Genomic DNA, 19,392 nt, shown 5'->3' with positions numbered 1-19,392 from the left:
ACCCACCACTGTTTTAAGTCAACGTCACCACAACATTTTCATACTCCTGAAATAAAATTGTCTAAAACTCTCCTATATTTACTCCCATTCAATGGTTAGGAAATGACTAAGCTCATGCAACAGATCATAATGAAAGGACTCAAACAGGAGATGCAAGTAACCTGAAACTCAAAACAGCACCTAGACATATCATTTTAATTTTTACCCAATTACAAACCATTATTTACTTGAGAATTTCAAATTATGAAAAGTACTTTATTCTGAAAGTTAATAATAGGTTAAATCCTATCGGCTTTTTGCTAGCAAAAGAGAAAAGGCACCTTTTGATCACTGAAACAGCTATTCTGGGGATTAAATTACCTAGGTGGATGAAAAGCCACATGGAGCAGGGGGCTGCAATATGAATATATAGGTGAGATCACAGCTCCTGCCTCTCATAGCAGCAGTGTTGGCAGTATTCAACCCCACATTTACTTTGGATAAACCTGAATCTTCACAATTTCTTTGAAATATCAGAACTGAAGTTTTCACCACACAAAATTTGGAATTTTTGAGCAACGTGTGTGAATAGCCCTTCCATTGCTATGACAGAATGCTACTTCTGATCATCAAGGCAAATGTACCCCCCCCCAATCTGTACTCTTACACAGGGAGCATGAATAGGAGGTTCAGCAAGCCTCCAGTGACAGTTATGCAAACTAGTCACTTATTTAAAAGCAGGATAGCTTTTCCCATTAATTTCCTAAACTCATTTTGTTTCTAATCAACTAGAAGATGTCAAAGCCAACAGCTGTCACAAGAAGCAGAAAGCTCTAAGTCTAAGGCATATTCCTAATGTTGCACCTTGCCCTGTGCCTGTTTAATGTGTTTAGAAAAGTGGGTGGAGCTCCTGCCCAGCGGTACTTCTGATTGGCTACTGATTAAAGTTATTTCGGTGGCAGCTGCCAGCAGTGTTGGTTTTATACTTTCACATTCTTTTGTGCACTATATATTTTTAAATTATTCCCTTTTCACTACAGTACCAAACTAAACATTCAGATGAACTACAATAAAATCACCACATACTAATAAAGAAAATTTCTTAAAAACCATACACTACATGATTTTTGTGTTTTTATAAAATCTGCAAATATACCACAAATTATACATACTAAATGCTAAATATGCAACACATTTCATTCAAAGAAATGAAAGTAAATATATTTCTTTTATATACAGTTCAAATCCAAATTTACAATTGCATCATTTTCACAGAGGAGGTGGCATAGACTGAACACAGGTTTGAGATGTATAACTTCAGAAAAGATGCTATATAAAATGTGTGTCATTAATTCCTAGTTTAATTTCAAAACAGAGCCGTTCTAAAAGGCTAATGTGAGTGTATAAATTACTGGGAAATCCAGACACTCAAATGCAAATATGCACAGATTCATAATTGTTCAGTTACACAAGGCAGCATCACAGAAAAATGTAATGGATTGCAACTATATCTGCCATAGAAATTCATTAAAATTAATGTTGGGTCACTTAGGCTCTCTCCCAGTAAGGCAAACAGTGTTAGGATTGTAGAAAGTTACCTGAAGGTTGCTATTTTTCACTGGCTTGCTGTATACAGTACAAATACAACTATTCCTACTGCTCCTTCGGTGTTATGGAGGCATTCCATTTCCTTAGTCTAAGCATTTTAAAATCTCAATAACTGAAACTATTAAGAAATTACAGGTGATATATCCAGTTATCTTCCACCCCCCAACACAAACTTTTTGAAAGATTTACATTTAAGGAAAGTGATGTCTTGACCAATTTAAAGTCAGTTGGTCTTGGATAGCAGATGATAATATTTAGCTTCATTCACACTCATTCTGGCACTGACATTTTTTATAAGAGTGCTAGATTTTTAAAAATTCCATTTGAAACTGTGTCAAATATTAAAATTATAATTATATACTTTAAAATTATCCTTCTTGCAGTATGAGTTACTTATATGGAAAAGAGAAATTGAATGGAAAATGCAAGTACCCCTGTTAACTGGAGGGTGATTAGAGAGCTATCTACCATTTTATTTGCCTTCTCAAACAGTAATTTATTAAATTTGTGACAATGCAGTTATAATTTACCCTTTCCCTCTAATCTATTTTGCTCAAGTACAAATAAGAACCAGCATAAAAGAAAACTTCCTGCAAACCAAATAGACTGATGCATAATGCAAAACTCCCCACGCAGCCCAAAATTAAAGAGGTCCTGAAAATAAAAAAACCAGACAGCAAAATAACTGAATGGAATTCATCACCCAAGAAATGTGCACAATCCTATACATTGTGGAGTGTGCATGTTACAAAAACAAAAGAGATGTAGTTATATATGCATTTACCAAATTAAATCCTCTCTATATTTTAAAAAATATGTCCTCTCTTTTTGGATTTTACAAGTAAAAATAATGGAAACTTCGAATGAAAAGAAAAGGCTTTACATTGCAAAAGTACCTCATAACTTCTTGAAGAAGTATGAGCTGAAATGTAAGGCATCCCAAATATCTGTGTGTATTGTACTGGAATGGAGTTTCTGTAAACAGTAGGTCAGGAAAAGCACCACTAAGACCAAGATATTTCCTTAGGTTCTCTTAGATGATCCCAAAGCCCAGTACAATTGATTAGGGGCAAGTACTTAATTCTGTGAGAAAGCAAATGCAATCCTTTGTTTTCCTATACATTTGTTTTAATCAAGCTTTAAAATAGCTCTCCCTGAAGATCTTTGAGCTAAAATACTGGCATTAGGAGTTGATCTCAAGGTTCAAGCTTACTGAGAGTCTATTGCTCAGCTATGTCACTTCTTGATTTTGTGGCAGTATTGTTCTGGTATATGCTGTTACTCAACTCCTGTACAGTATTTGCAGTGGGAAAGTTTATTGGGACTCGAGCCTGAGAGGCAGCTGTGGAATTACCAGCAAGGATTTTGGAAGAATTGGTCTGATGTCGATGATGATCATTCTCCTCACCAGTTGAATGCCTTTTCCTCCCCAATTCTTCACCAATAGGAGGCTGAAAGAATGAGCAAATTGTAACAGGAACATTGCTTATTAGATAGCTATGTTAAGAATGCATGATTCTCAAATCATAAAGCAGCAATAAGACATATATACAAGAATCATTGCCACCCAGAAGAGTTTCATATAGCAAAGTGATCAGTTCAAATCCCAATAATGATACTTTTTTTGTTTAAAAAAAAGGTTTAAACAGAGGTGTCCAAAAAAGGCGGATAAAATTTCCAAGCTAATTTAAGCCTCTCCAGATTTTGAACATAACTTTTTTGGTTAGCTTACATTAATTTTGATTTTGTGTAGGTAGCTTAAATAATTCAGTTAAGACGGCATACTACTTGCTCAAAAGATCTTTATTACTTACATCAACTCTGAAGTCTTCCAATCTTTTAAAGTTACAGAGATATTCCTGAAGTTTGGCATCAACAGGTGGAGTCTTAGATTGTGAATATTTTAGATAGGCCCAAAATTTTTCAAGTCCATATAGCTGACCTAGTAATAAAAATATTACATTGAGATATCTACAAAAATAAGAACAAAATAAAGTATTATCTTGAGAGATCATTAGGAAACAAGGCATTACCAGATTCATAGTCTCTTTTAGTTTCTTCTTGGAAATCTCTGAAGATCTCTTGCCTGAATTTTTTCTCCAATCCATAGCTGTAAAACCGGAACAAACATTCCAGACCATATCTGTTGAACAGAGAAGATTACAAAAATGAAGACAACAACTTTTATACACAATGAACTTATTCAGGCACCTCAATTTTCAAGCCCTAATTTCTTCTGCTGCATGCCATTCAAGCCCACTGAAGATTAAGAAGAGGAGTTAGTATAAACCAGTGCCTTGCTCCTTGTTGAGTGTCACAGTGCAACAGATCATGTTATAAAAGAACACTCAAGATCTAATAAGGAGGGTTAAAGTTTGCAAATGGGATAAATGACTTTACCATGTATGATCAAGAACATAACAGCCTTGCTGTATCAGACCAATGAGGGATTATAGTACCTCTAAAAGAACATGTATGTATGAGTCTTCCTTGATTTCCTTGACAGTCACGTGACAAAAGTTGTTTGGAATGCCTTATTTCAGCTTATGCTGGTTCCTAGCTGCACTATTCCTGAAAAAAAGCTGACCAAGCCATTGTTACACATCTCCATGACATCCTGATTTGACTATAGCATACTACACGAAGCTGTCTTTGAATACATTTTGGAAAATTCAGCTAGCTCAAAATGCAGCTACAGAATTCTAATTGGAACTTACTGTAATTCTTATCCAACCACACTACAGTCCTGCATAAAACTTTCTTTCCTGAGGGAACCTACCTAATCTTAAATTAGGCTGTGGAGATCTGTCAGAGGTCCCTTTCAGCAGCTGCTTCTAGGTTATGGAACTCTCCCAGGAGACAAGAATTGCACTAACCCTTGAGACCTCATCACAACTCCACAGCCTCTTGTAATAGCAAAAAAAAAATGCTGACAGAAGATAGGTTAATTTTGCCTGCTAGTTCCACCTCACTTCAGCTGCTCATGTTACGTGAGTTATTTTCTATGCGGGCCCCACAGAGTCCCTTTCATTATAAAGTTGCTACAGTAAGGCACAGAAAAGCCTACTTCCTCCAGCACCTTAGTGCATAGAGACTAACCTTTGAACTTCCAGAAAGTCCCTCATCAAAGGCTCCTGAGTTAACTAAACAATCATGGGAAGCAAAGGTTATGAATAAGTTGACAGTTTTCACAATAGAATGGAGAAAGTAGCTGGGCATCCCAGAAAGCTGTACTGAAACTAGAACTATTTATTTATTTTTAAATTTGCATATTGTCTTTCTATCCCAAAAGATAATTAATATTCACAAACTGGAATTGAGGCGAAAAATAATCTGAAGGTGGCAGCTCTAAAGGGATTTCCATAAAATGAATGAAAAGGCAACAGAATGGGAATGGAAGTTAGTGCAAGGTAATTCACAGTAGAGAAAAATGTATAGCTTCAAATATCAACAGGAAGGATTTCAAAAGACAAGTACTAACAAGAAAAGAGTTGGGGTTGTGGAGAATAGCTCAATAAAAACATCAATTCAAGGTGCAGCAGCAATGAAAAAGGAATATTCCATGTTAAAAATTATCAGGAAAGGAATTGAACACCAGCCATGCCTTTGGATAATATCATGTGGCCACATTTAGAATACTATGCATGGTTTTCACTGATGATCTCAAAAGTGGTATTACAGATTTGAGAGAACTAGGCAAAAAGGCAATCAAAAGTAAGAAACTGGGATGCCTTTCCTACAAAGAAAGGGTTATGTGTTTGAGGCACTTTAGTTCAAAAAAGGGAAGAGGGGGATCTGTACATATTCAAGAGAAAATGAAATCCTTTAAAAAATCTGGACTCTGGATCACCTCAATACTGCTCCCCTTTTCCTGCAAGTCACTGCCAATTTCTGCATGTTGTTCTGCGTTACGAAGGCAAACCAAAATGCCCTCTGAACTCCAAGCTTTGCTTTTTGCAAAGTCTACACATGCACATACATTATAGAGAACATTCTGAATTCCCAAATTAGTATTCTATAAGAAAGTTAAGGTTTTCTTTCAAAGCTGTGGGTTCCCTCATTTTTTCTCCAGTAGTAGAGAAACCATAGTCATGATGACTAGGTTGATTGTGAAGATTTGACTATCATCTGTAGGAGGGTCAGCCCTTCAACCATTAGATACAGTGATGATGGAGGAAGCAGTGGATTACAAAGCAGAGAAAGACAACACTAAGGGTCACCCAATGAAAGTAGGTTCAGAGCAGACAAAAGCACTTCTTCTCACAAAATATTAATTTATGGAATTTGAAGTTACAAGAGATGGTGATGGAAGATAACTTAGATGGCTTTTAAAACAGATCAGACAAATTTATGGATGATCAGTTTATCAGTAACTGCTAGCCTCAGCAGTTAAATAGAATATCCCAATTCAGACACAGTATGCCCCTGAATGCAAGTTACAGTTGTCTTCATCCCTCTCTTATGGACTTCCCAAAAAGATCAAGTGGGCCATGGTTGGAAGAAGTAGGATGTGTACATATCTCCCTTGATGGAGAAAGATAAGGCAACAACTTCAAACATTAGAAGAAAAATGCATCTTATTTGTACTTCCTTTTGATCACCTTGTCCAAAATAAGATGTATTATTAGATGGATTGGCCACCATAACATCACCAAATTTTTACAGATTAGTCCTACATGTGCTTTTGAGAACTGAATAGCTTGATTATCCAAAAAAACGTTACTCAATAAAGAAAACAGTATTCAACCACTCTCCATCTGTTCAGACTCCTGAAATTACTTGGTCTGATCATCTGAGCTTCATACTCAAAAGTTAACAGCTCTATTATTTTTGTTCTAACAGATACCCTTTACCAGGGTATACTTATGTTTGGGCAGCACCAAGCAGTGCAACAACTCCCACTACAGTTACACAAGTTAGCACTTTGTTATTGTATTTGTATGTCTTACTTTACAGATCTAATAATATATCTAATATTACCTGTAGTGTTCTTTTGCATCATCTAGAGCAAGTTGTCTGAACTCCTCATACATTTTCTTATTAAAATGGTCTCTAAGGAAAAAAGACCAGAAGCGAAAAAGTGTGTTCATTTCTTGAGACTGACCAATTCCCAACCGTTTCCTTTCTGGAGAAGGAAAAGTACAAGACGACCTAGTTAACAAGTATAATGCTACTAACTGCCAAACACAGTTTAATATTAAACTATGCTAAAAAACACAAACAGCACACACCTTAGACATCTGCTTCAAAAAAGTTACTTGAAATGTTAAAGTCATGTTTTAAATTTAGATATATTTCAAAACCTGCTTTTGATGCTGCAAGGAATGCATTAACGAACTTCAAAAATAATATATTTTACATTCAACTTTTCTAACACATAATGGTAGGAATTTTTCTGCTGCTCAGAGGTTGCTTTTTCTGCTACCTAAACACACTCAAAGTAACTGAGCATAAATTTATTTATTTAAAATATGTATTAGTTGCCTTTCTTCCAAAATTCTTCAAGGCAGCTTACAGTGAAAATATCAAAAAACAGCAGTTAAAAACAACAACATTTGATTTATATACCGCCCTTCAGGGCAACATAACACCACTAAGAGCAGTTTTACAATTAAAATACATTAAAAAGTAGTCCTAAATCAAGGTCTTCAGCTGCCTCCCAAAGCTAGAGAGTAAGGGGGCAGGGGCACCCCATGGAAAGATTGTTCCACAGTTGTGGGACTGTTGCCGAAAAGCCCTCTCCCACATACCCAACTGAGCTTTTCTAGTCAATGGGACAGTCAGCAGGGCCTCTCTCTATGATCTCAACTCCCAGGCTGGAATGGATGGGAGAAGATGGTCCTTCAGATACCCTGGTCTCAAGCCATGTAGTGCTTTAAACGACAGAACCAACCCTTGAACTGGGCTCAGAAGCAGATTGGTAGCCAATGTAGTTGCTGTAATATCGGGGTCACATATTTCCAAAAGCTGGCCCCCCCCAGTAATCTAGCTGCAGCATTCTGCATTCGCTGCAGCTTCCGAACACCCTTCAAGTCCCAAGTAGAGTACATTGCAATTGTCCAGTCAAGCTATAACTAAGGCATGGATCACTGTGGCTAGATCTGACTGAATCAGAAATGGATGCAGCTGACACACTAGCTGAAGCTAGGTAAATGTACTTGCAAGAGGATGCCGCCCGAAGAAAAAGGACTGGAGAATGGCAGATACCAACAATGAACAAGTAACAACATTTAGATATTTAGGCATTACATTCTCTAAGAGCTATCTTGGAAAAATCAGTTCCAATCCATTTCCTACAAGATAACACCATATTTAAATGCCTTGACACATTTCTTTCATACAGAAGGAGGGAAATATTACCTAACAGCTATAAAGACCTTTTGGGGTGAAATTAATCAAATGATATTTTATGGTGCCGGAGTGTGGGTCGAAGGTATATCTGTAACTATTGATTCCTTTTTATTAAAATTCCTGAGAAAAATAACCAGGTTACTGAAGTGCGTATCCAGCATAGCTATCCAAGAGATAGCTTTGCAATCTCTTCATTAGAATCACTAGCTTGGCTGGATGCATTTAGATTTCAAATCAAGATTCTTTTTAACTACAGATCCAAACTCCTTTTTAGATTAAGAGAAGATCCCAGAGTAAATGGAAGAGGCTGGTTGATCAGAGATTGGAACAATTAGGCTTTACTCCAATTTTACTACTTTCTGAAGGAAGTGAGAAAACTGCATTCCAAAGCAAATGCAGTTTGGTCAATGGTCAAAAAGCAGCTATTGCTGCTAGATTTCAGAAGCACAAATCAGTAAGCAAAAAGGGTCTGTTCCCTTGACTACAATGGACTCTAACCTCCAGATACTACAGCATATTTAAAGTCCATACTGAGATATTTTCTTGGCTGCTAGATTGAATGCTATATTAACTCCAGAAATGAGAGGTCACTTTTTGATAATTCCCTTTTCAGATCATAAGTGTTTCTGTAATACAAGGAAGATAGGCATCTTGGCTCATCTAGTTATTGAATGCCCAAATTTCAGTGAGGAGAGAAAAAGATGGATTACTTTGATACTTGAGAAGAATGAGCTCACAAATATTAATCAGAGCCTTTCTTTTCTTTTACCAGATAAGGACTCATACATTACCAGGTCACTGGCATCCTACCTTTTAGTAATCCAGCCTAAAATTAGGAAATTTTTGTGATTGGAGTGAGATTGTTTTATCACTATTATTGGTAATAGTAGCAAAATCAAAAAGAGTCCAGTAGCATCTTTAAGACTAACCAACTTAACTGTAGCATAAGCTTTCGAGAATCACAGTTCTCTTCGTCAGATGCATGGAGGGTAAGAAGAAACTGGTCAGATATATAGGTGGAGAGGGGAGGGAGGAGTAGATGCAATCAGTAGCTTTTGATAATGGGATCAGTTACTTCTGATAATGAGATAACCATTCATAGTCTCTATTCAATCCAAGCCTGATTGAATCAAATTTACATATGAATTCCAATTCAGCAGCTTCCCGTTGGATTCTGTTTTTGAAAGGTTTCTGTTGAACTACAGTGACCTTTAAGTCCTTGATGGATTATCCTGGTAGACTGAAGTGTTCTCCCACTGGTTTCTGGATGTTGCCATTTTTAATGTCATATTTGTGTCCATTTATTCTTTTGCGCAGGGGTTGGTGGGTTTGTCCAGTGTACAGAGCAGATGGACATTGTTGGCACATGAGGGCATGTATCACGTTGGAGGATGAGCAGCTGTAAGAGCCAGAGATAGTGTAGTTGATGACATTGGGTCTTGTAATTGTATTTCCTGGGTGGATATGAGAGCAGAGCTGGCATCTGGGTCTGTTGCAGGGTTTGGTACCTGTGCTGGTGACTCTGCTAGCTGATTCATGGTTGTAAGTGAGACGCCGTTTAAGGTTGGGGGGCTTGAGAGAGGCACCATTTTCCAGGATGGGTTGTAGATCACTGATGATACATTGGATGGGTTTGAGCTGGGAACTATAGGTGACAACCAGTGGTGTTCTGTTGTTAGTTCCTTTAGGTTTGTCCTGGAGCAGGCTGTTTCTGGGTACTAGTCTGGCCCTGTCCATTCGGCAGGACCAGACTAGTACCCAGGGCAACATCCAGAAACCAGTGGGAGAACACTTCAGTCTACCAGGATAATCCATCAAGGACTAGAAAGTCACTGTAGTTCAACAGAAACCTTTCAAAAACAGAATCCAACAGGAAGCTGCTGAATTGGAATTCATATGTAAATTTGATTCAGTCAGGCTTGGATTGAATAGAGACTATGAATGGTTATCTCATTATCAGAAGTAACTGATTTCATTATCAGAAGCCAACTGATCTCATTATCAGAAGCTACTGATTGCATCTACTCCTACTCCTCCCTCCCCTCTCCACCTATATATCTGACCAGTTTCTTCTTACCCTCCACGCATCTGACGAAGAGAACTGTGATTCTCAAAAGCTTATGCTACAGTAAAGTTGGTTAGTCTTAAAGGTGCTACTGGACTCTTTTCGATTTTGCTACTACAGACTAACACGGCTAACTCCTCTGGATTGGTAATAGTAGTTTTAGTATTTTAGTTTGTGTTTGTTAATGCAGGATCAGGCTTAAGACTATGGCCAAAAGAGCTGTACCAGGAAAGGAAAGGTAAATGCACTCCAAGCCATTGTAGCTACCTGGCTTTCTAAGGTGACTGCTGTGTTAAGAAGTACTCCTAAACTACAAATCTGATTTTTCAGGGGGGGAGTGTACCCCATTCAAGAAAAAGGAGATCTCACATCGCTGGTCAGCCTTTCTACTAAACAGAGAACCTCTGCCTTGTCAGGATTAATTTTCAGCTTTTTCACCCTCATCCAGCCTATTACTGACACCAAGCACTGGTTGAGAGTATCAACAGCATCCTTGGAATTAGATGGAAAAGAAAGGTAGAGCTGGGTATCATCTGTATACTGGTGACACCACAGTCCAAGCCTTCTGATGACCTCTCCCAGTGGCTTCCTATAAATATTAAATAATATAAGGGATAAAACTGAGCCCTGCAGGACTCCATAGGTCAAAGGCCATGGAGTAGAACAGGAGTCCCCCAGTTCTAATCAAGCACCCTGATGGGACTTGAACCACTGTAACATGGCACCCCTTAGTCCCAGGGTTGAGAGGTGACTCAGAAGGATACCATGGTTGATAGTATAAAAGGCCACTGAGAGATGTAGCAGGACTATCAGGGTCACACTCCCCCTGTCTACTTCTCAGTAAGTCATCAACCAAGGTTACTAACGCAGTCTCTGTTCCAAATCCTGGCCTGAAGCCAGATTGAAACAGATCCAGTAAATCAGTCTCTTCCAAGAACCCCTGGAACGGAGAAGCGACTTGCTCAAAAATGGCAGGCTAGAAACTGGCCGGTTCTCCAATATAATAGCAACTTAATCATAGCGAGCTGTCATGTGGTCAGAAGAATCCAGTTCTGTGGGGCCATGATGTGAAAGTCCTCAAACTACACACAACCCAGCCAGACAATTACGTGCAGACACAATGGTAGCAGAGAAATACTGCCATTTCCCTGCCATCACAGCCAAAAAATGGGCTCTATGCTGTGTTGACCAGTCTCGCTCTGAGTTTTCAGCCAGTGGCACTCTAGACATCATCCCTCCTGCATCATCACTATTAGTTTCCCCATGAACCATAGAGACTGCTTGGCTCTGTCTAGCAGGAGAGGGCACTTAGGGGCAATTGTGTCAATAGCCCAGGCCATTTCTTTGTTCCAGAGAGCAGTCAAGAGCATTGACAGAATTGTCAGCAGCCAAGGCTGGGAAATCCACAAGCACAGTAAGGAATGTATCAGGATCCATTAGATACCTGTGGTGAACCATTTTAATGGGTCCACCATTCTTGTGAAAGGAAGCAGAGTCTAAACTCAATCAAGTAATGTCCTGACCATTACAAAGATGTATATAAATTTTGTTTACATTCACTTAAATGAAAAAACAAAAAAGCATTGGAATACTTATGTTTCTTGCAATGCTACAACTGGTAAAAACACACACATATAATAATGAATAGAGATGTTATACAATTCCTGAAACTAAGGACAGAAAACTATGTAGGCATATTGTTCATCTATTAAATCTTTTAAAAACACACACACACTCAGTAAATAAGGCAATGAAAAAATACAGCTTAGTATGTTATACTTATTTCCAGCAACAAAAATTACTATGACTTTACCATTTAGGCATCTACGGCGATACTTGTGGTATACTTGCTGTGTAAATCCATTTTCTTTTAGAAGTTCATGAGAAGGGTGCTGAAATTTGGGAAGTGAATGAGGGGTATATCCATAGCTTCCAGATAGTGGTGCACCTTCAGAGGGTGATGCATTTAAACTGCTACAGGAAATCAAAAACAAACAAGTCTGCCAAATTTCTTCAGGACTTTTTTTTTGTGATAACAGGAAGTTGATCATTCTTATTTAGCACAATACATAAATTTATCTTCAGTTTCCAACACAGTCACCATAAAGGGGTAATTCAAACATTCAGAATGACATTATGGCACATCTCCTTTGGGTCTCTACTATGTCAAAATGCAAGAAGAAAGACTACACATTTAAATACTTACAAATATCAAAAAAGGTACTGTACAGCAGGATTGCCAATGTGGTGTAGTGTTTAAGAGTGTCAGACTAGGATCTGGGAGACCCAGATTGCAGACACCCACACTGCAATGGAGGTTTGTTGGGTGACTTTGGACCGGTCACACACTCTTAGCCTAATCTATCTCAAAGGGTTATTGTTAGGATGGAAAGGAGGTGAGGAGAATGATGTAAGCTGCTCTGTGTCCCCAATGGGGAGAAAGGCAGGGTATAAATGAAGCAAACAAGCATGCAACTAAATAAAATGCAAATTCTTTTCACTGATATATTAGCTTTCTACTTGTAGGGAGTTTTAGCCAAGATGAGACACTAAATGATGCAGACTACCAGTGGCATTCTGGACTGGTATATACCTAAGAGGACTGTATCACATACCTCTTCCTGAAAATCTGAATATGCTCCAATTCCACCAAGTGTAACTACACAGCACACATAATGACAATAAAGAACTGAATCTACAATTCTGCTAATAATGGTACTTTTTTTTAGGCAAGAAACTTAATTAAATAAAAAATGAAAATATAATAGTATGTTTCAACATTTCAAATAAGAAAGCTACAGAAGTCATGGAACAAGAAATTCAGAATGAAGTTGTGATGGACTGCTATTGAAAGCAGGTTTCTTAAGTGCAGCAATCAGAGAACTGAGAGGGAAAGACTCTTTCTTAGAATGGAGAGCTTGAGTGACGGCAGACTGCTCCCTCCTCTCTGATTGGTCAGTTTAGAACCAGTCTGAAGTGAGTCAGTTGGTTTTCTGATAGGATTGTTGAGAGTGTGTGAGTGAGTCTGATAGGGAAGGTCAGACAGGTTCCCCTTGGTGTGAGGGAAGAGGACTCTTTTGCCTTAGCTTATCATTACTGTCCTGAGGAAGAATTCTATTTAAAAATTCAAAGTATACATTTCAGCATAAGCTGAAACCCGTTTTACACAGACATGAGATAACTGGGAAAGTGCTTTGGCAAAAGTGATAGGGCAATAAGATTGCCAGGTCCCCTTACCCTTCCAGGAAGTGATTTCATCGCGCAGGTCACATGCCACCCCTGCGAGCGCTCTCGTGCTCTGCAGCGGGCCAAACTGGAACCGATTTGGCCAGAATTGAGTCGCTGTGGAGTGTGGGAGTGCTGCTGGGGCCATGAAATGAGGCCACTGCGGAGTACAGGAGCACTGCTGGGTGGCACAATGGGTCCTGGAGTGCTCCTGCACTCTGCAGTGGCTTGATTTGGGTCAGAGTCAGACCAAATCGAGCCACTGCAGAGCATGGGAGCGCTGCCAGGGTGGTGTGATGGGATCTGGAGTGCTCCTGCACTCCGCAACGGCCCAATTTGGGCCAAAATGGACCTACTGTGGTGTGCTAGAGCATGCTATGCCACCTAAGAGCATGCCCTGGGAGGCACATTCCCTTGCTTTCCCCCCCCACCCACCAGGTAAGTGTGGGTAGGGGGTGGAGCGGAGGATCCCCTGCCCCCAGCAGGGGACTGGCAACCCTATTGGGTAGTGGGCTAAGAACTCCCTTACAAGCCAAAAGAAGAAAGGTTTTATATCTTCTGAGGAGAAGATTTATTCTTGCCCATTTTCTAAAGGTGGTTTGAAAAGGACCCTGGGTCTATTGTGAAGGGAAAACAGTTTTAAGCTAACTCCAAGAAACCTGAATGGTCATAGGGAACTTTGTGAAGAAACATTGCTGCTGTAACTAAAGTACTAAATAAAACATCTCTCACTGTTAAGCCATTACCCATCAAGACCACAGGATAGATATCACAACCTACGATGTTTCGAAGAAACTTTGAAGTTTTTTAAGGTTCAATGTGTATAAAGTGATTCCAGTTGGAACAAAAAAATCCTAACTTTATAAATAGCCAGATAAGATCTGTCCTGGCAGCGACCAATCAAGGAAGTTAAATTGGGGTCATGCCAGTTAGCTCAACTGAAATACCTGCTCAAGTGGCAGTGAAGAAAATAAAACAGCGAGTATCATAATGTTCCTGCACAGATCAATGATGCACCAGTATATGGAATACTGCATACAATTCTGGTCACACACACACCCCTTCTCAGAAGGAATATTGTAGAGCTGGAAAAGGAACAGAAAGGGCCAACCAAAATTTATCAAGAGCCGGAACACCTTCTGAATCTAAAAAGGTGGAAGAGTTCAAGGCTTTGCAGTTTCAAAAAAAGAGGAATAAACATGACAGAGATTTATAAAAGTATGTATAATGTGGAGAAAGTGGATACAGAGAATTTACTCCTATCCCATATACTACAGACTTCTGAGGCATCCAGGGAAGTTCATGAGGAGGAGATTCAGGTCAGGCAAAAGAAAGTATTTCTTGACACAAAGCATCATTAATTTATGGAATTTACTGCCACAAGATGTGGTAACAACCATTAGTTTAAATAGCTTTAAAAGGGGATTAGATAAATTCAGATAAGAAGACCCCCTTGTTTGGTGTAGTGGTTAAGAGCACGGGACTCTAATCTAGAGAACCGGGTTTAATTCCCCACTCCTCCACTTGAAATCAGCTAGGTGACCTTGGGTCAGTCACAGCTTCTAGGAGCTCTCTCAGCCCCACCCATCCCACAGGGTGATTGTTGTGAGGATAATAACAACATACTTTGTAAACCGCTCTGAGTTAAGTCATCCTGAAGGGTGGTATATAAATCTAATGTTGTTGTTTTTATAAAACTAACAGTTAAACTCATAGCTCCCTGACTGCTGCTCAGTAGTTCATGCAGCCTCTAGCAGACCCAGGAAAAGATTGAGAGAAGATAGGTTCTACAATTTTTAAACAGCTTTTTATTTCATAGGATTTTTCTCTGTGCTGCCTAGCTGATATAGCTTTATTTCTTGTCCATGCTGTGTTTCTAAGACAGAACAAAATATGGTAACATGGGCCATTTCCACACACGTTGAATAATGCACTTTCAATGCACTTTCGTAATCCTTTAGAAGTGGATTTTTTGTTCCACACATGGAAAATCAGTTTCAAATGTTCACTAAAGAGTATTGAAAGTGGATTATCCAACGTGTGTGGAAGCAGCCATGATGATATGGGGTGGTGGTGGTAGAAGACTAGCTCAGCATATTTTTCATTAGTCAGAAGCAGATCTTAAAGAAAATATTGGTGACCCCTGGTTTACGGTTATTGCCACGATGGCTATATGGAACTTGCATGTTCACAGGCAGAGTTTTGCTGAGTACTAAAATCAATAACGGGGGACGGGCTTTGGGCTCTGTGCCCTGGCATTAGGCTTTGTATAGACTTCTGAAAGGTCACTGTGGGAAACAGGATACTAGACTAGAAGGTCCACCTGTTAGACCTAGTAGAGTGGCTCTTATGTTCTTATTTCCTGTTACAAAGACAAATGGTCAACTGAGACTAATGAAAAGTACTAGTTTAATGGGAAATTTAATGGGAAAATTTTCCAATTCACCTTTAAGTAAAGTTACCAAAGAAAGCAAATATACCATGTTCAAGCTCTACAGTTTGGGCTTGCTTGATATAACAGGGTTAACATACCTGTAACTTCTGTTCATCGAGTTCTTCTGTGCTGACACACATGGGGACTGCGCAGGCGCAGGCCAGCCGCCGGAGAATTTTCTAGAGCTTCCATGGCTCCGAAGGGGCCGTTTGTCGCGCGCCTCAGCGACCGTTTTCCCGCCCAAACGGTCACGTGATCCTCCAGCGACCAACGGCCCCTTCCCTCAGTTCTCCCTTGCCGCCGCTTGACCAACACACTTCAGCCATAACACCTTAAAAACACCAATTTCCGTTACAGCCAACACAGTATTGTGCATTGGAGTTCACAGCGGGGTAGGAGGGAGGGTTGTGTGTCAGCACAGAAGAACTCGATGAACAGAAGTTACAGGTATGTTAACCCTGTTTTCATCTTCGTTCTTCTGTGCCTCCACACATGGGAGTGTACCAAGCTTCATACAATAAGGAAGGCGGGGGTGAAGTCCAACACAATTTTATTAAGCAAACAAGATCAACAATAAATAGATATGCATATATACATCTATGTAAAAATACTGTGTAAGGACACATAAATACTCAATATTTACATATATACACACCCCCAGGTACATATATACACACTTTCACTCAAGGGTACCCAACAGGTACGTCAAGAAAGTCATACCAAAAACTCCCTCAGGAAAAGAGGGAGTGTAAGACAGCCTTGGCCACAGATACATCCTGCTCCGCATTGACATCAACGGCGTAATGCCTGACAAAGGTGTCTGCAGAGGACCATGTGGCTGCTTTACAAATGTTAACCAGGGGCACCCCCCTGAGGAGTGCCGAAGAGGATGCTTGGGACCGCGTAGAGTGAGCTCTGACATGAAGCGGGCAAGCCACCCCTGCCAGGGAATAGGCCTTGCTAATGGCCGTCACAATCCACCTAGACAGGGTCTGTGAGGAAGCCCTGTTACCCTTGTCCTTGGCCCCAAAACATACAAACAGGTGAGGACTGGAGCGGAATCCCTTCGTCCTATCCAGGTAATAGGCTAGGGCCCTCTTCAAGTCTAGGGTATGGAGGGCCTTTTCCCCCTTAGAGGAGGGTTGAGGAAAGAATGCAGGCAGTGAGATATCCTGCGAGAGGTGGAAGGCGGACACCACCTTGGGCAGGAACTCAAGGCAGGGACGCAGGACCACCTTGTTGGGATGAAACACAAGAAAGGGAGGGTCAGACCGCAGTGCAGACAGTTCACTGACCCTTCTGGCCGACGTGACGGCCACCAAGAATGCTACCTTGTAGGATAGCATATCCAAGGGGCATGTAGCCATAGGTTCAAATGGAGGCAACATGAGATGTGAGAGCACCAAGGACAGTGACCACTGAGGCACTGGCGCAGACACAGGTGGGTAAAGATTGTACATGCCCTTAAGGAACTGGCGGGATTGTGGGTGAGAAAACACCGTAGCACCCTCAATTCGGGTGTGAGCAGCTGATATCGCTGCCAGGTGGACCTTGAGGGAGGAAACCTTCAAGCCCATACCACGCAAGTGGCACAAATACTCGAATACAACCCCCAAGGGACTGCTGTCAGGCACCACCCCTCTGGCAAGTGCCCAGAGCTCAAACCTGCGCCACTTGGCCGCATAAGCGCGCCTAGTGGATGGCCGACGAGCATTCAGGAGGACCCTTTGTACCTCGTCAGTAAAGCCTATCGGGGAGGAACGATCCGCCAAGCCGTTAGGTGCAGCTGCTTGGGATCGTGGTGGACTAGGCTCCCGTTTAGGAGAAGGTCTTGCCGAGGAGGCAGACTCACATACGTCCGTTTGGACATCCGCAGGAGCTTCGGGAACCAAACCTGCCGTGGCCAGAAGGGGGCCACTAGGATGCAGTCCGTCCCGTCCTCCTCTATCTTGCACAGGACCCTGGGAATCAAGGGGAACGGAGGAAACATGTAGTGCAAGCCCTGCGTCCACGTAAACTGGAAGGCATCCCCAATAGAGAGGGGGTCGCTCCCTGCCCTGGAACAGAACGTGTGGGCCTTGGTGGTCGCCGCAGTGGCGAACACATCTATCACTGGATGACCCCACATCTGGAAGATCGGCCCAACGCACTCTACGTTCAGTTCCCACTCGTGTTCCAGTAAAGGGACCCTGCTGAGGGCATCTGCCCGGGCATTGTCTGACCCAGCCACGTGTATAGCACGGAGCGACACGCCGTTCTTGATAGCCCACTGCCAAGTGAGTGTGGCTTCCCGGCACAGGGCCATGGACACTGTGCCCCCCTGCTGATTCACGTAGTACATGGCAGTCGTGTTGTCCGTCTGCACCAACACCTGACGATTTCTCAGCAGTGCTGTAAGAGACACAAGTGCAAAACGAATGGCCCTTAGTTCAAGCACATTGATATGGAGGGTCTTTTCCCTGTCAGACCAGACATCTTGCACAGCCACATCACCACAGTAAGCACCCCATCCCATCAGAGAGGCATCAGTGGTAACCGTGATGTCATGGTGTTGATACCCAAAAGGGGTCCCTCTAAACAAGTTGTCAGCAGACAGCCACCAGTCCAAGGAGGAGAGGATGACCCTCGGGATAGAGAATTTGAGGGACGGAGGGTGCAGTAGAGCATCGTACCTCCGCACAAACCAGTTCTGGAGAGGGCGCATACGCAGCCTAGCGAAAGGCACCACAGAGGTGGCTGCTGCCATATGCCCTAGTAAGCACTGGATAGCGCGCACAGACTGGAACCGGTTCCTTTTAAACATGGACACTAGACCCCTTAGGGACCGAGCCCTCTCCAAGGGGAGCAGGGCCTTACCCTCCACAGAGTCCAAAAGTGCACCAATGTAGGACACCTTGCAGTTGGGCACCAGTTTGGATTTCTCCAAGTTCACCAGGAGCCCCAGGCGTTGGCATGTGCTAAGTACCAAGCCAATGTCCTGCACCAGCCTAGACTCTGAGTCAGCCACGATGAGCCAGTCATCGAGGTACGGAAAGATAGTACAACCTTCTTCCCGTAGGAAGGAAACCACAGGGGCCACACATTTAGTGAACACTCGTGGGGCAGTGGACAGGCCAAAGGGGAGCACCTTATACCGGAAAACCCTTTGCCGGTAAACAAAGCTCAGGTATTTCCTGTGCTCCTTCCGTATGCCCACGTGAAAGTATGCGTCTTTTAAGTCAAGAACCGCAAACCAATCCCCCTGTTTCAGCAAGGCGATCACAGCCGCCAACGTTACCATTTTGAATTTGGTCACCTTGAGGAAGGCATTAAGGCCCCTCAGATCTAAGATGGGACGTAAGCCCCCATCCTTCTTAGGGACCAGGAAGAACCTAGAGAAGAAACCCTTTACAGAGTCGTCATAGGGCAATTCTTCCACAGCACCCTTGGCCAAGAGCGACACGATCTCCGCATCCAGCTCGGCCATAGTGTTATTGACAGCTGTCAGGGGTGAACTGCATCTAGGCAGCTCAACAAACTCCAGCCCGTACCCCAGTTCAACAATAGTTAAGACTCATGAGTCAGATGTTATTGACTCCCACTCAGAGAGGAGTGGACTAAGTCTGTCCGAAAAGTTCGGGGGTACGGCTGGCGCGACCTGTCAGTACTGCCTCCCGGCGCCCTGCTGGTCTTTCTGCAGGGCCGGTTGCTGTGCCTGACGAGGCTTGAAGGGCCGACGCCTCCTCTGCTG

General features: G+C 41.7%; 1 protein-coding gene across 2 annotated transcripts in view; it reads right to left on the bottom strand.

Annotated features, from left to right (window-relative positions):
• Positions 1 to 1,072: 1,072 nt before the first annotated feature.
• LARP1B (La ribonucleoprotein 1B) overlaps positions 1,073 to 19,392 on the bottom strand; it is a 58,742-nt gene continuing 40,422 nt past the window's right edge. For both annotated transcript variants that reach the window (XM_054990211.1, XM_054990212.1), the window contains exons 15-19: positions 11,817 to 11,977; positions 6,568 to 6,712; positions 3,621 to 3,730; positions 3,402 to 3,529; positions 1,073 to 3,038 (exon numbers count right to left, since the gene is read on the bottom strand). In XM_054990211.1, coding sequence (XP_054846186.1) covers positions 2,808 to 3,038; positions 3,402 to 3,529; positions 3,621 to 3,730; positions 6,568 to 6,712; positions 11,817 to 11,977 — 775 coding nt within the window. In that variant the 3' untranslated portion in view covers positions 1,073 to 2,807. The remainder of the gene's footprint in view (positions 3,039 to 3,401; positions 3,530 to 3,620; positions 3,731 to 6,567; positions 6,713 to 11,816; positions 11,978 to 19,392) is intronic.

The sequence above is a fragment of the Eublepharis macularius genome, chromosome 10 (genome assembly GCF_028583425.1).
Source record: "Eublepharis macularius isolate TG4126 chromosome 10, MPM_Emac_v1.0, whole genome shotgun sequence".
NCBI classification, from domain to species: Eukaryota; Metazoa; Chordata; class Lepidosauria; order Squamata; family Eublepharidae; genus Eublepharis; species Eublepharis macularius.
This window is presented reverse-complemented; position numbering and strand designations above follow the sequence as displayed.